The 15,311-nt window shown below is 36.9% G+C and overlaps 1 protein-coding gene across 1 annotated transcript in view; it reads right to left on the minus strand.

Moving 5' to 3' along the window:
- Positions 1-239: 239 nt before the first annotated feature.
- LOC113065892 (dipeptidyl aminopeptidase-like protein 6) overlaps positions 240-15,311 on the minus strand; it is a 98,475-nt gene continuing 83,403 nt past the window's right edge. Inside the window, exons 20-26 of the mRNA XM_026237444.1 lie at positions 13,513-13,707; positions 13,224-13,278; positions 12,039-12,138; positions 9,903-9,961; positions 9,749-9,821; positions 9,593-9,666; positions 240-2,380 (exon numbers count right to left, since the gene is read on the minus strand). Of these exons, the coding sequence (XP_026093229.1) occupies positions 2,231-2,380; positions 9,593-9,666; positions 9,749-9,821; positions 9,903-9,961; positions 12,039-12,138; positions 13,224-13,278; positions 13,513-13,707 (706 nt within the window). The 3' untranslated portion in view covers positions 240-2,230. The remainder of the gene's footprint in view (positions 2,381-9,592; positions 9,667-9,748; positions 9,822-9,902; positions 9,962-12,038; positions 12,139-13,223; positions 13,279-13,512; positions 13,708-15,311) is intronic.

Here is a 15,311-nt window from a genome sequence, read left to right on the forward strand (position 1 = left end):
AATGACGAGATCTCGCGATAAGTGATGTTGTGAACGTGATATTGCTATTGAATTGAGTCAACAAATTTTTTTTAGTTATGAGGACAAATAACCTAGTTCAGTCAACTTTCAAACTAGTTGAGACACTGAAAACTTAAAATTTTTAGTTGAATGAACAAATTCACTAACTGCAAGTTGTGTCAACATAAAAAAATTAATTGAAACAACTAAACTGCTAAATAATTTTTTACAGTGCAGTGACTTCTGTGACTTCCACAGCTCTGCTCGGCATAGTAGAACTAAATACCTTCAAATGCTTTATGTACAAGAAAGACACATATTCAGAGACTTAAATTATATTTGAGTAACATTTATACATCAAGCAGACGAGACTTAGAACTCACTCACAAAACTACTGGAAATGAAATGCAGATCGGAACATTCAAGCTATTAAAAATACTGTGTAGATATTTGACCATTTTTTAAAAATAGTTTTTGAGTTGCAAATGCTTTTTCGACATGCACTATGAATGCATCAAAATCGAACATTTCATTCAAACAAAATACAATTGTTCATCCTCAAGAACTTTGTATTGGCAAACGTTGCAACCAATGACTGTTTGTATACAGTACTGTGCACAATGTACATCAATGCCATATGTGACTTAAATAGTGAAAATGCCACTTCTGTAATGGGAAACATTTGCACAGTATTGCATGTCATGAACATTAAAGGGACAGTATTCTGTCATCATTTACTCAAGCTCATTGCAAACCTGTATCACCAACTGTACTTTCTTCCATTAAACACTGAAGGCTTGTTTCCATTTATTGACTCCATCGACACTCACTGTATTGAAAGAACAGCTTTAGCATTCTGCTAAACACCTCTTTCTTCTTCTTCTACAGGAGAATGTCAGTCATACAGGTTCGGAAAGACACAAGAATGGAGTAAATGTCAGTATTTTTGTTTTGGAGAGAACTATCCCTTTAACACAGAAGTCTTTCCTACCCTACTTTCTGTAATGTACTTTTTATGTACAGATTTGTTTTGGGCACGGATTAACAAATGTTCTACAAAGTGTCTGTAAAGCCTCAGAGGGGCTTTAGTTTAATACTGAGGTAATGTTGAAATCATACATTTTAATTTCATGCTCCATTACCCGATCCTTAAAGTGGATGGAAACCGCTATTAGCAGGATGTGAGCGAGTTTGGTTCTGCTGATGGTAAAACAACACTGGCTCACAAAAGCACAAATGAAAATGACAATGTCTTCGTAATGCTATTACAGACAATAATGCGTTCTGTGATGTCACCGACAATGTAACAAAAGCGTTTTAGATACCGGATTTTAGTCGATCCAACATAAGCCTTGAATGACTGGTGATATTCACAAGGAGGCTCCTTGAAAACGATTGTTCGCCCCCGTAATAAGGCACAGTGATTAAATCAACATAGAGTGCTTTCTTCAGCACTGACAGACCATCACTTCAAGGATACGCGCACTGAGAAGTGGGATCAACAGTCTTGTACAACTGTTATGGTCTGAGAATAATGAGAAAAATCGTTTTAGCTCCCCTTCTGCTTGATGAAGTTTCTGCAATGAATAAACACCATCTAAATACACACTTGAGGCTACACGGTTTCCAAGACTCGGACACGCTTGAACACTGAAAACAAGTTTTATCGATATCCAAGTGAATGGTTTTCATGTGCGACTTTTACATGGCAACACCAGACACGAGCACAATTGGACATAAGAAGACCTTTTGAACCACAAATGATACGTTCTCCCAACAACCACCCCCTTTGCCCGAAACACCAAATACCTGTTTGAATCAAACACAAAATGACCCCTCAGTCTAGCTGCGAGTCTCACAACTCTTAGGGATTCAAAGGCCTTCGCGCTTGGCGGTCAGTTAATATCGCAGCGTCTTGTTCGTTGACGTGATGGACAGACCGGAGACTCCTAACGCCTTCAGAAGCTCATGACTGGCCTGCTGGGGAGAGCGAGATGATGTGGCGCCAGCCGGTTGCTGTGCCACGCTGCACGGCCGCGGTCTGTCAAGGGTTGATGGATAGTGAGGAGCACCTGAAGGGGAGCCGAGGCAGGAGCACGAGGCAGGGCGGTCTCTGAGTCAGCATGCGACACCGGGAGGGAACTGAAAACTGGAGGGTTCAAATCTATGGGTTGCATATTAGGTGGCAAAAGGAGCTGGCTTTGTGCTTGGACATCACGGAATGGGTGAACTAACCCTCCTCTTCGCTCTCCTCTTCTAGCGCCTCCTCGAACACTTGGTCTGTGAGCCGGAAACACTCCTCAAAGAAGTTGACCAGCGATTGACTGAGGTGTTGCCGCGTTCTTTCATTGTGAATGAAGTGTCCTTCGTCTGGGTAGATCTAACGAAAGGCACAAGACAAGGTATTGAGCTCAATTATCACAGCACTCCAGAACATCACATGTCAGACTGATTCCGCTTTCACCCGTCATCTTCTGGGGTGATGCAAGTCAGTTTGACATCAAACACTGGTGAAATCATCAGTATCTATAATTTTGTTACCCTTTTTAGTTGTATTTAGCATTTGCGAGAAGAGAATAGCATCAGGGTTCTCAGTGGTTTATTAAAACAAAAACAAAAATGTGTATTGTTTTGATAAAATAACTTTGAATCTTTTTAAATTAAAACAATATATTATTTTCTTGTAAAACTTACTCAAATAATATATGTGCATGGGTATATATTTGTGTGTGTGTGTGTGTATACGCATGAAATTGACCTTTAAACACAACAGTATATTCCAATGCATTAAATGGACCTGAGATCATCAAGATTGGACCATGGAGGCCTAGTCTGATGTATCAAGATTCCTGGTGCATCACATAAAGCCCTTTCACAGATACAGACTTTTCCGGAAAATTACCGGTAAATTGCCGTAAAGAGATCACGTGTGAACAGTAGATGCAGAAGATGTAGTAACGTATGATAAAATAAAGGCTCTCCGAGAGCAATTCACAGGACAAAGCCAGGTCATCAATAAACTGAAAACATTGAGTCTTAATATCTAAAAAATAAACGACCATCACAAACGAAGTAGTAGTGGAAATATTTCTTGTTCCTATCATGACTTTTGTCAATCTATTTGGGGGTCCTGCTACTCCACAAATCCTGTAGCTCTAAACCAGTGGATCTCAACCCGCGGCACATCATGAAATCACATGCGGACCACCATGCCAAACACAATAATAATAATAATAATAATAATAATAATAATAATAATAATAACTTTAAGTTTTATAACTTATTTTAGTTTTTACATAGGGAAAAACACAGGGCACAAACGAGAAGTCGGAGCAGTGGAGAAGAGTGCTGGACATTCGGCATCAACTTTCGGTTTGCCCCGCAACTCACTTGAGGATGTTCATCCCGTCTTTTTTCCCAATTCTCCCAAAACAGCTTATACTACTGTTTCAGCTATTAAAATAGTTCAGTTTTGTATGTTTGGAGCAGTTTTGATCGTTAAACAGGCCTATAAGTTTTGTTTTTAAAGTGGCCAGCACAGAGAGAGAGTTTACATAGCCTATGTTTAATCAGTTTAGCCTTCTGAAATCATCACACATTGTCTAAAATAAAAGATATAAAACAGTTCAAGCATGTAACAATGTTTTAACGTTAAACTCATATACATGTGCGCTATATCGAATATTTTGTGCGGAGAGTGCAAGATAAAGCACGCTTTTTTGGGACATATAGGTGCCAGCGCGATCATGATATAAAATAAAGAAAACAAACATGCTTTCTGCCGTCTCGTCTTGAACAGGAGAGCTTACAAAAATAAACCGAAACTCAGCGAATACATGCCTCACAGACATGATAAATATATCTTTAGAAAGAATTAAATTACTACTTAACGAAATAATAAAAACTAACAACAAAAAATCTAAATACAATCATAATCCGTATAGAAGGCGCATCTAATGAGGAGATGATGAGTCAGGCAACTTCATCCTTGGGACACAGACTCAGAAAACACTAGTTTATTAGTAAATCATTCAAATATATTTTTACTATTTCTCTCCGTCACATTCATGGTAATTACTTTTTCCGGTGCTTTGCGACATCTTTTGAATTCAATTTAATTGCAGAACTGTTTACCTGCGCTGATTGACTATTTGATATGAATTTGGATCAATAAGCTACATTTGTGACCGCACCTTTTTTGCAATGTCGCGCGTCTTACAGACTGCAATTTACAATCGCAACTTCATTGTGCTATTAATCCTTTCAAGCCGATTTTCACTAAATTGGTCAACTCCCTACAGCATCAGGTGTTTTATTAATGGTGAGTATAATTATTTAAACCTATTACGATGTCTCTACAAAAGTAGTTGCATGAATACTTAAGTTTAAAAAACAAAAATGAAACCATCAACAGAAATACTGAACACGTATTACCTCCCATGTTTAAAAATACAAGCGCAGCTGTTTAGAGGTTATTGACGTCACAGAATTTACTGGTATTTTAGAATGGATGTGTGAATGGTGCTTTTCCCGAAAAAAGATGGAATGTCATTGACTGTGTGAACAGTGCATTTTTGAATTTACCGGTAAAGCCGTTCCGGTAATTTTACGGCAATTTACTGGTATTACTGTGTGAAAATGGCTATTGACAGCTGAGTGCGGATACACTGATTACCAACAGAGGCTATTGCACCTGGATGCACTGCTGGTCAGATACAGGCGGACAACGCCTTTTTCCCCACAGGTTATACTTTTACTATGCATGCACAAGGGTTCCTCAACTGTGCGCATAGGCCAGTGGAACCAGACGATAGGCTTAAATGTTTCCCAGCTTGACTGTTAAAAGCAGATGATTGGCTTTCCAGCAGGAGGGGCGGGACATGTGCATACAATTGCTTTGCCGTTACGGGTTTTCCTTATATAGTTGTATTGAGGATTGAGGAAGTGGCATGTCTCTTATAAATTGTCTCTGGCCATACTCAGATTTCGTGCTCTACATTTAATCCATCCAAAGTGCACACACACTGTAAACACACCTGGAGCAGTGGGCAGCCATTTATGCTGCGGCGACCAGGGAGCAGTTGGGGGTTCAGTGCTTTGCTCAAGGGCACCTAAGTCATGGTATTGTTGGCCCGAGACTCGAACCCACAATACTAAATCAATAATATACTTCAGATGCTGTTATAAATGAGAATATAATCACAATTTTCATGCACATTTTTTTTTTTTTTGTGATGCATGTCCAATTTTTTTTAATTTTTAGCAAGAAAATATAATCGGCAAGATCATGAATTGTCATTAATTTGATTATTTAATTAATTATATCCATTTGCAGTTTCTTTTCTGTACAGCAATTTGACAATAGAGAGAATTAACCATTTCTGAACTTCTTGATTTGAATAAACTTAATATATAACTTTATATATATTAAAAACATTGTTAAACTGTGGTACAAATGTACCGAGCCATGGGTTTGATCAAAGAATCAAACCAAGTGTGTAAACGTCCAGAAGCCTTACTGTGTGTGTGGCAGTCCTGACCCTTCCTAATAGATAATAAATTGAGAAGAGCAGCTAGACACAATGTCAATCACACACATCCTGATGAATATCTGCCCTAATTAATTCCACAGTCACTCAACAGCCAGCAATTAATGGCAAACCCATTAGGGACCAGAAAGCAAAGAGAAAATCTCTTAGCGTGGGAACATAATGGGATTATTCAGCGTGTGGCTCGTGAGAGTGGCCCATATAATCTGTTTAAATGAGCTGCATGCACTGAGTGTGTCTAAACCCACTGCTGGCAACAGCCGCTCACACTGCTGAATGATCGCAGAGGCTGAGATGCAGGGTGTACAGGTTGTACAGTTAAACCCCAACAAATCAGTTTAGAGAAAGAAACTAATTTTCAGTGAAGAACTACAATACCCCTAATCCTGAAGAGAATCCCACCAATTAGAGAAGTCGATGTTACCATGCAATGTTATTCATGGCAAAAGTGCTCAACCACAATCTTGAAGCAAACTTGAAACCAGTGGTGGTTCGTCGGGGGAAGCAGGGGAGGCACAGGTTCCCCCAGATTTTGAGATGTAAATGGTAGGAGGACGATTTAATGTTAATAAAATTCACAATTCATTTCAGTTCATGTCTCAGAATGTGTATTTGTTGTTTGTGATTTAACAGCCGTAATACCATAACGTTACTTAAGCGAATGTGCCGAATCTGATGATGTAACTACAACCGCTAATTTTAGAGGAGGAGGAGGGAGAGCTGAGCTAAAAAATAAATCAAATTGACAATCAGCATTGAGCGTTCACTTTCAGTGCTGAGAAAACCTTGTAGGGGAGGCTAGTCTCCCTTCTGGTATATCAACTAATCATCATACAGACGTAAATTACGCAATATTAGTTTGAACGTTTCCCGCTGTGCTGATAATGTACCAAGTACTTATGATGGGTAGTCATATTGAATATTTGATTGCCAACAGATTTGCCAAGCTCTCATTCAAACTGTACAGTATATATACAAATTAAAAATAAAGGGAGAAACACACCTAAGCTGGATATAGGCTACAGCAGTGGGCTTAATTAAATAGCACAACAGGCAGCTCTCTTTTAACACAGACTTTTAAGGAATTGATGTTTGTTTTAAGTGATAGGCCAGGTAAGTGAAATGATCAACCGATCTCACGGCAATTCGTACATTTTTCACAAGGTGGCTTATTTGTACAAATTCGTACGACCACACTCGTACAAATTCATACGATTGTTGCCAAATCGTATGTATTTTACGATTTGCACAATTCGTATGAATTTGTACGAATGACTTACACCTAACCCCGCCCCTAAACCTAACCGTCACTGGGGTTTAGACAAATCGTATAAAATCGTATGAGTGAGGTCGTACAAATTCGTATGAATAAGCCACCTCGTAAAATAAGTACAAATTGGTCGTGAGATAGCGTTGGTATTATATCTTGCTGTAGGCCAATGTCTGTCATTTTCTGACTGTAAAATAGTGCATACTGAGAACAAACTGCTTACCAAAAAAGGAGCTGGTTCAACCGATTGTACACAGATAAAAATTAATCATAGCTTAAATGATCAATAAAAGTATTTATATTTTTTTAAGTGAACGCCAGATCCTGGAATCTATGACACCGCCTCCACAGAAGAATATCAATGGCTAAGTCTGTAGTCCCGCCCACTGATTCACACATGACATAGCAGGGAAACAACCAAGCATTAAACATGCCACTGATAATCGCAAAATATTGTGCAGTGCCTAGTCTTGAAAGAATACAGTCACCGCATAACCTTCCTTTGGATTCAAATATTAGGAATGCGTGATTGAACTTTATTTTTTAATGGCGTTTCAGCTCAAGCAAGTAAAACATTGAGCGTTTGTTCACTTAATTTCACCATGGATTCCTTTGTGGTCCGTGTATCTTTTGGTCATTCGATTTTCTATTTAAAAATAAATAAAGATAAACGAGAAACGGTTTGATTTTCGTTTTTTGTTTTGTTTAAGAAACGGAAAACGAAAATTTAGCTGGATTTTTCGTATTTTTGTTTGTGGGTAAAAAATGAGATCATGCTTTAATATTTGTTTGAATGTGTGGGCGGCGCCGAAACGCCCCTTTCATCCCTTCTGTACTGCACCGACAAGAGGCCACCGCAGCTCAGTTCATTTTCACCAGGAGAGAAGCGGCAGACAGCAGAGTTTATTAATCCTTTTATAATATATATATATATATATATATATATATATATATATATATATATATATATATATTTTTTTTTTTTTTTTTTTTTTTACCAAACAGAAATTAATTTATTCAATGACATTTGAATTTTACTGTAAGATCTACAATGACATGAAATTTGCAGATTTTATTTAGCCTTCTAATTTTATTCTACGCCTGCTTAAGAAAAACCTCACGTTTTCATTTGCTATACAAACAACAGCAACTGAAGCTTTATCTTGTAGAGTGTAGTCTGATGCACTTCTCCGATCGGCGGATCCAGATCCACAGCTTCCATCCCGATAATAAGAGGAAAGAGCTTCAGCTCCGTCAGTTTGGGTCGTAAGACACCCTGAATAACATGAAAACCTTACAAAACTCAACAGGATTTGCTTTCTGAGATCTCGGTCTACATTAACTTCTTTCTGAAACGTCAGATATGAACCAGGCTCGTGCATCAGACGAACCATGTCTAGCTGGACATATCTACTTTTAAAATAAGCAATTTAAATAGAATAATAATAATAATAATAATTGTATATTTTGGCCTATGTAATTCAAATGAAACCAACCAGAGGTGCAGTGTTTCCAGTCTGAACTCATTATCTGTAATGATGTAATACCATATTCGGTCATCTACAGAATTTGTGAATTCAGTTCATAATTCTAAGTAGCCTATAGCCTATAATTAAAACATTTAAAGTAGACTAATTACGGGGAAAACTTAACTTATTTTAATATACATTTTATTATAAATGTGGGGTTGTTTATAATTTTTTTTTTTATGAATGGCCTAGGATAAAATAAGTAGGCAAAAAAATTGTAGTAGGCCTATATTTTATTCCATGTCGTTGTAGATCACAGACTAAATTAAAATTCAAATGGTGTTTTATGAATAAAGTTGTCAAGTCTGCTTTGTCAATAACATGCAGCAGCCGTAAAAATATTATATTATTTTATTATTAATTTAATTAATTAATTTATTATTATTATTATTATTATTATTATTATTATTATTATTATTATTATTATTATTATTATTATTATTATTATTTTATCTTACAAGCACCACTAGCAAAGAATTGGCAGGATTAATAAACTCTGCTGTCTGCCGCTTCTCTCCTGGTGAAAATGAACTGAGCTGGCGGTTGCTGCTTGTCCATGCAGTACAAAACGGATGAAAGGGGCGTTTCGGCGCCGCCCACACATTCAAACAAAATATAAAGCATAATCTCATGTTTTACCCACAAACAAAAATACGAAAAATCCAGCTAAATTTTCGTTTTCCGTTTCTTAAACAAAACGAAAAAACGAAAATCAAACCGTTTCTCATTTATGTTTATTTATTTTTAAATAGAAAATCGAATGACCAAAAGATACACGGACCCTTTGTAAACAAGACAAAGGTCGATGCTGGATTTGCAGAAAGACTGAGATTAAAAAGCAATGCTGTGCGTCTGTATTGGATCTGACAGGAATGGTGCAGCACACTTATGCGAGTAAAACATATTTGTACTGAGTGTTACTATTGCTTTGTTAGAGATCGCTGTCTTGATTATGTGTACGTGTCCAACCAAAGTCACAGAAGGCTCCAACTATGAAGTTAGTTTGTAGTAAGCTTACTATGTAAAACTGTTATCGAGTCATAGCAGTGTGTTTACTTCCAAGCCTTCAATGTGGCGCACCCATAAAAACCAAGCGATTCTTGAGCCCGCCTCACAAACAGGGTAGAAAATAGCCCATTACTTATTGATTTAGATGTTTTTGAATGTAAGAACGTTATAATGGACCTCGGACAACAGAATTAAATAATAAAAAGCCAGCTCATGATCCATTTAATATCTCTTACCTGCAGAGTATAATTTGCTCTCTCGCTGATTAACCTGGAGATGAATTTGGCTGTGTGCTGAAAATGAACTTTTTCTAAAAGGTAAAGGAGATGCGTGTTAGTTGACAGTATTATGTCTTTTACAAAGACACTGTAAGAAACAGAAAGGAAATGTACCATCTGCTGTAGGATGAATGATTAAAAACTTCTTATCAATGAACTGGGACGCTCTGTATGCAAGGTTGGCGGTCTGCGGAAACATTAAATAGTATACTGTAAGTGTTGTCAGTAACGGTGAATACAAAATACAGATTATAAAAAGCTAGTGTACCTCGTACGGCCTCCGATCGGGCTTCGGAGGGCCTAGGTATCTCTCTGAGAAAGCTGAAGCTGAAAGCAGGAAATAAGTACGGTAGCAGTCAATAACGACATTTGTCACAGGAAAGGAGTTAATTTCCGAGTATTTCCTTTGATAAAAATCACTGCACAGCCATTTCACAATACACACTGACTTATGAGCAGATTTCTGTGCTTTTGCCACTGTGAGAGGTGAAGTATTGTTTATGATGAACACGCGCATGCTTCATTTTTCATCCCTCTGTTCCTTCAGAGTTCTTCAGTCAACCTGCCCGCTCTCAGAATACTGATGGGATGCACTGCCACGCACAGACAGGAAGCTATGGATGATGAATCGGACACTCCTCCTCATCTGAGGCGTTCACACAGGATGCATTCCAGCCATTTTTTTTTTTTTATTATTGGTACAGTTATTGGTGACATCTTGCATCACATCTGATCTCACTAATTTTTCAGCATCTTGCAATATTTTCAAGATATTGCGTCAACATAAAAATAGCACATCTGTCACCTCGATGAGGTTATACAACAACAGAGAAGCAATCAGACAAAGATGATATTTCGATATTTTTTGGGGTATTTTATCATCCACACAACATTTGTAACATTTTCCCTGTTGGATGCTAAAAGGACATTCAGCAGATGTGTTGATTGTGAATCTGCTCTTTTTATACTCATTTGCACACAATAATAAGCTAAAATCCTTTCAACAGATGTCGTGTGCTTACTGAGATATTCATATCTACATCTTAGGATCAGATGGACCACATAAACAGATCTATGTTCTTCTCTCTGCAGAGCTGTAGTCTGCCCTAATATTGAATACTGATTCTGCTCTATTTGTTGTTAGGATGACACAGTTTTAAAGTCAAACACTTTATTTTAAGGGCCAATTCTCACTATTAACTAGTTGCTTATTAGCATGCATATTACAAACAGATTGGTTGTTATAAAGCACATATTAATAGCTGTGGATTGACCATATTTTAGGTCCCTTAATCATGCCCCATACCTAATCTTAACAACTACCTTACTAACTTTTAATAAACAACAAATTAGGAGGTAATTGAAGTAAAAGTTGTAGTTAATAGTGAGAAGTGTGACGAGTTATATTTTTAGGCTGGTCCACCTCAGCAGTGTTACAGCACATTTCAATGATAAAACTATTGAGATGGCCAATAAAAAAAAAATTAAAAAGAGGTGGACTTTTCTGTTAACAGATACTGAATTACAGCACAATGCTTCAGTTTTTAACAGTGAGCAAGATGCAATAAGCAAATATTTAATATTTTACAACAGTTTTACCTAAGGAATATTAAACCACCAATATTAATATCCTGTGATGCAAACTACTGTACTTTTTTTTTTTTTTTTTTAAATAACCTTCAGTTTTAACATTGAACGAGAGCAATTTAAAATATAAGTAATGAAATATTCATATTTGACAACTGGGTAACACTTTAGTATAGGGTCCAATTCACACTAATAACTACTTGCTTATTAGCATGTCTATTATTAACATATTGGCTGTTTATTAGTGCTTATAAAGTACATATAATGCATGACATCCATAATCCTACCCAATACCCTAAACTTAACAACTTTCTTATAAACTATTAATAAGCAGCAAATAAGGAGTTAATTGAGGCAAAAGTCATAGTTGTGATTAGTTAATAGTGAGGATTGGACCCTAAAATAAAGTGTGACCGTCAATTGTTTTATGATAAAAATGTTAAACGACCGACAGTGATATCCAGTGATGCAAACTATTCACCTTCCCCCCTCAAAGCTTACCAATTGAAAATATTGTCATGTACATCATTCATTGCATCATTCATTGAATATGATGAAACATTCTGCATTTTCAACATATTGGTCATACAAATAAAATATATTTTACATATTTTAAAATAATATTTGCAAATAATGATTACTTCCCAACTAGAATTAGACCTTCCTTCACCGTTCCAATTCAATAAACTTTATAAAAAAATAAAAAAATAACCCCCACCGCCTTTCTTAATTCCCTTAATCCTTTAATGAATTCCTTTATAAATGAATGAATCCCTTAATAATAGAATAATAATATAATAGATTATACAAACCCTACCATATAGCGCAAAATCTGTGATGGGCGAGAGCACTGCAGCACACTTAAGCATGGAGTCCTCTGAGCTGAGCAGAAGACTGGTGACGTAACCTCCATACACCTGAAACACAAAATACTCTGGACCTCTGAGATAGCACAACCCTCATTACTAGTTACTGAAGTTTCTGATACGGTCTGTGCTCATTAAAGTGAGGCAGGAATTCAGCCTTTGAACATGCATTCATTAATCCTTTGAAAAACGACAATCTAAGAAATAGGCACGGGCAAAAAACGAACATGTAGCCAGAAATATAGATGGTCTCAATTAAGTGCTTCTTGCTGCATGAAACCAATTTGTTCTACTCCTCTTCAGGACTGAAGTTAGTGAGAGAGGAAGACTTTAACTGACGTGCCAACATACAGAGAGGCTCTATTGACTCTCATTATCTTGAATCCTGTTGGATGGGAGTGTTTTCACAGTGATGCCATAGAAAAATCATTTTTGCCAAAAAAAAAAAATATATAATAATAATAATAATAATTATATATATATATATATATATATATATATATATATATATATATATATATATATATATATATACATATCATTGTATGGGTCAAAATTATTGTTTTTTTTATGCCAAAAATCATTCGAATATTAAAAAGACCATGTTCCATGAAGATATTTTGTAAAAAAAAAAAAAAGTTAATATACATTGCTAAGAATTCATTTGGACAACTTTCAATGGAAAGCTTATTTATTCAGCTATCAGATGGTGTGTAAATCTCTATTTAAAAAAAAAAAAGACACTTAAGTCTTAAGGTTTTGTGGTCCAGGGTCACATAAATCCAATTTACATTGTAACTATTGGTAGAGTTTATTAAAGCTGAAACAGCATTATGATAGTTAACTGAAACAAAATACATGTATACTATAACACTTTATTTTGAGGTCCAATTCTCACTATTAACTAGTTACATATTAGCATGCATATTACTAGGTTGGCTGTCTATTAGTAACTATAGGCACATATCAACACATATTGTGTATGTGAGTCTCTCATTTATCCTCGGTGTGAATCTGAAAAACATACAGTCATTGTTGGAAAGGTTTCAAATACGCAAAAGATGCATGTGTGTGTGTGTATGAAAAGCTATTTTGTCTGCACAAGTATTAACAATAAAATGCAGTTAAGTATTTACCTGCCCAAAAGCTCCAATTCTGGTCTTGTCAATATAAGGCTCCTGCATCATAATACTGCCAGACACAAAGACAAAGTGTTAAACGGTCTGGCACTTTGACCTTCTCACATGCAGAACAATCAGTGTCAGTCATATCATTGAGTTTTTAAGTCACACTGTGGTATTCTAAATGGCTGTGGATCTGCCATGCGGTTAAAGAGATGCAGCACATGTGTGTCTGCCTGTGCAGCTGTGTGTTGGCACTGATGGATGTTCACTGTGAGCTGGACGCAGATGGCTGCTCAACTACCTGAGGGCATCCAGCTGGTCTTTCTCCTCAAACATTCCCAGCCTTCGCTGCACCTTATGGAGTAAGTTAGTCCCCTGGAAGCCACTTCCACGACCATCAAAGCGCAATACAATCACCCCAAAACTGCTGACCAGCACTGATGTCCAGTCAATGTTGAACTGCTCTGAGACCGACTGTCTGCCTGGAGTCCCATCTCTGAGAGAGCGAGAGAGAGAGAGAGAGAGAGAGAGAGAGAGAGAGAGAGAGAGAGAGAGTAGTAAAACAAGTATTCCTAAGAAAACAAACATTTAAGTCCTGCTAGGACATAATGTGTGTCTCTAAATTTAATAAGCTTTCTGCCACATTCTGTGACATCACAGGCATGTTCCAAGTCTGACTATCAGAATCAGATGCATATGATGTCCAAAAATGCTATTTAACCTTGTGAAAAAAAAGTCTGCTTAATAATATTACCGGTAAGTATTTGTAGTGTACTTTAAATAGTTCACCCAAGATGCAAATGAGTTTGTTTCTTTATAAGAACAGATTTGGAGAAATTTAGCATTACATTAGTTGCTCACCAATGGATCCTCGGTAAATGGGTGCCACCGTCAAAAGGTGAGTCTCATTCTAATGGCCCCCATTCACTGCAGAATGTCCATTAGTGAGCAACTGATGTATTGCTCAGTTTCTCCCAAACACCTGAGTGGGAGTAAATTTTCAGCAAATTTACACTTCGTGTGAACAATTATATTATATATTCTTTTAAAGTATAATATATTGGTAACACTTTTCAGTAATGTTCCATTAGTTAATGTATTAACTAACATGAACAAACAATGAACAGTACATTTATTACAGTATTTATTAATATTTATTAATGTTAGTTAATTAAAATTAAGTTGTTCATTGTTAATTCATGTTAATTCTCTGTGTTAACTAATGTTTACAAGCACAACTTTTGATTTTAAAAGTTTAAATTGTATTCAACAGCTCCTTTGAATCTCATTCAGTTACTATTACCTACCCTCTTAAAATACATTTTGTAGTTTTCTATCGACCCCCAGGACCACTGGGTAACTTTTTGGATGAATTAGATGTGTTGCTCTCAACCTTTCCTGAGGATGGTACTCCCCTAGTTATGCTTGGAGATTTCCACATCCTCCTAGATAAACCTCTGTATGCTGATTTCCACATTCTGCTTGCCTCTTTTGATCTCAACCAAGTGTCAACTACTGCTACTCACAAATCACACAAACAACTGGACTGTTACTCCACTGCACACGTCAGATCACTTCCTCCACACTCTTAACCTCAACATGGTCCTTGACACATCACTTACCCCTCCGCATGTCATCTTTCGACGTAACCTAATCCTATCCACCCTTCTGGCAAAAGACATCTCAGGAACCACACTTCAATGGTTTGAGTCTTACCTATCAGATAGGTCCTTTAAAGTATCTTGGAGAAGTGAGCTGTCCAAGTCACAACATCTAACTACTGGGGTGCCTCAGAGCTCAGTTCTTGGACCACTTCTCTTCTTTGTTTACATGGCATCATTAGGTTCTGTCACTCAGAAACATGGCTTTTCATATCACTGCTATGCTGATGACACTCAACTCTACCTCTCATTCCATCCTGATGATCCGACGGTAACTACTCGCATCTCAGCTTGTCTAACAGACATTTCTTGCTGGATGATGAACCACCACATTCAACTCAACCTTGTCAAGACAAAAAACTGCTTGTGATTCCAGCAAACCCATCGTTTCATCACAATTTCACCATCAAGTTAGGCACATCAACCATAACTCCTTCAA

Source organism: Carassius auratus, chromosome 49 (assembly GCF_003368295.1).
Source record: "Carassius auratus strain Wakin chromosome 49, ASM336829v1, whole genome shotgun sequence".
In the NCBI taxonomy this organism is placed as follows: Eukaryota; Metazoa; Chordata; class Actinopteri; order Cypriniformes; family Cyprinidae; genus Carassius; species Carassius auratus.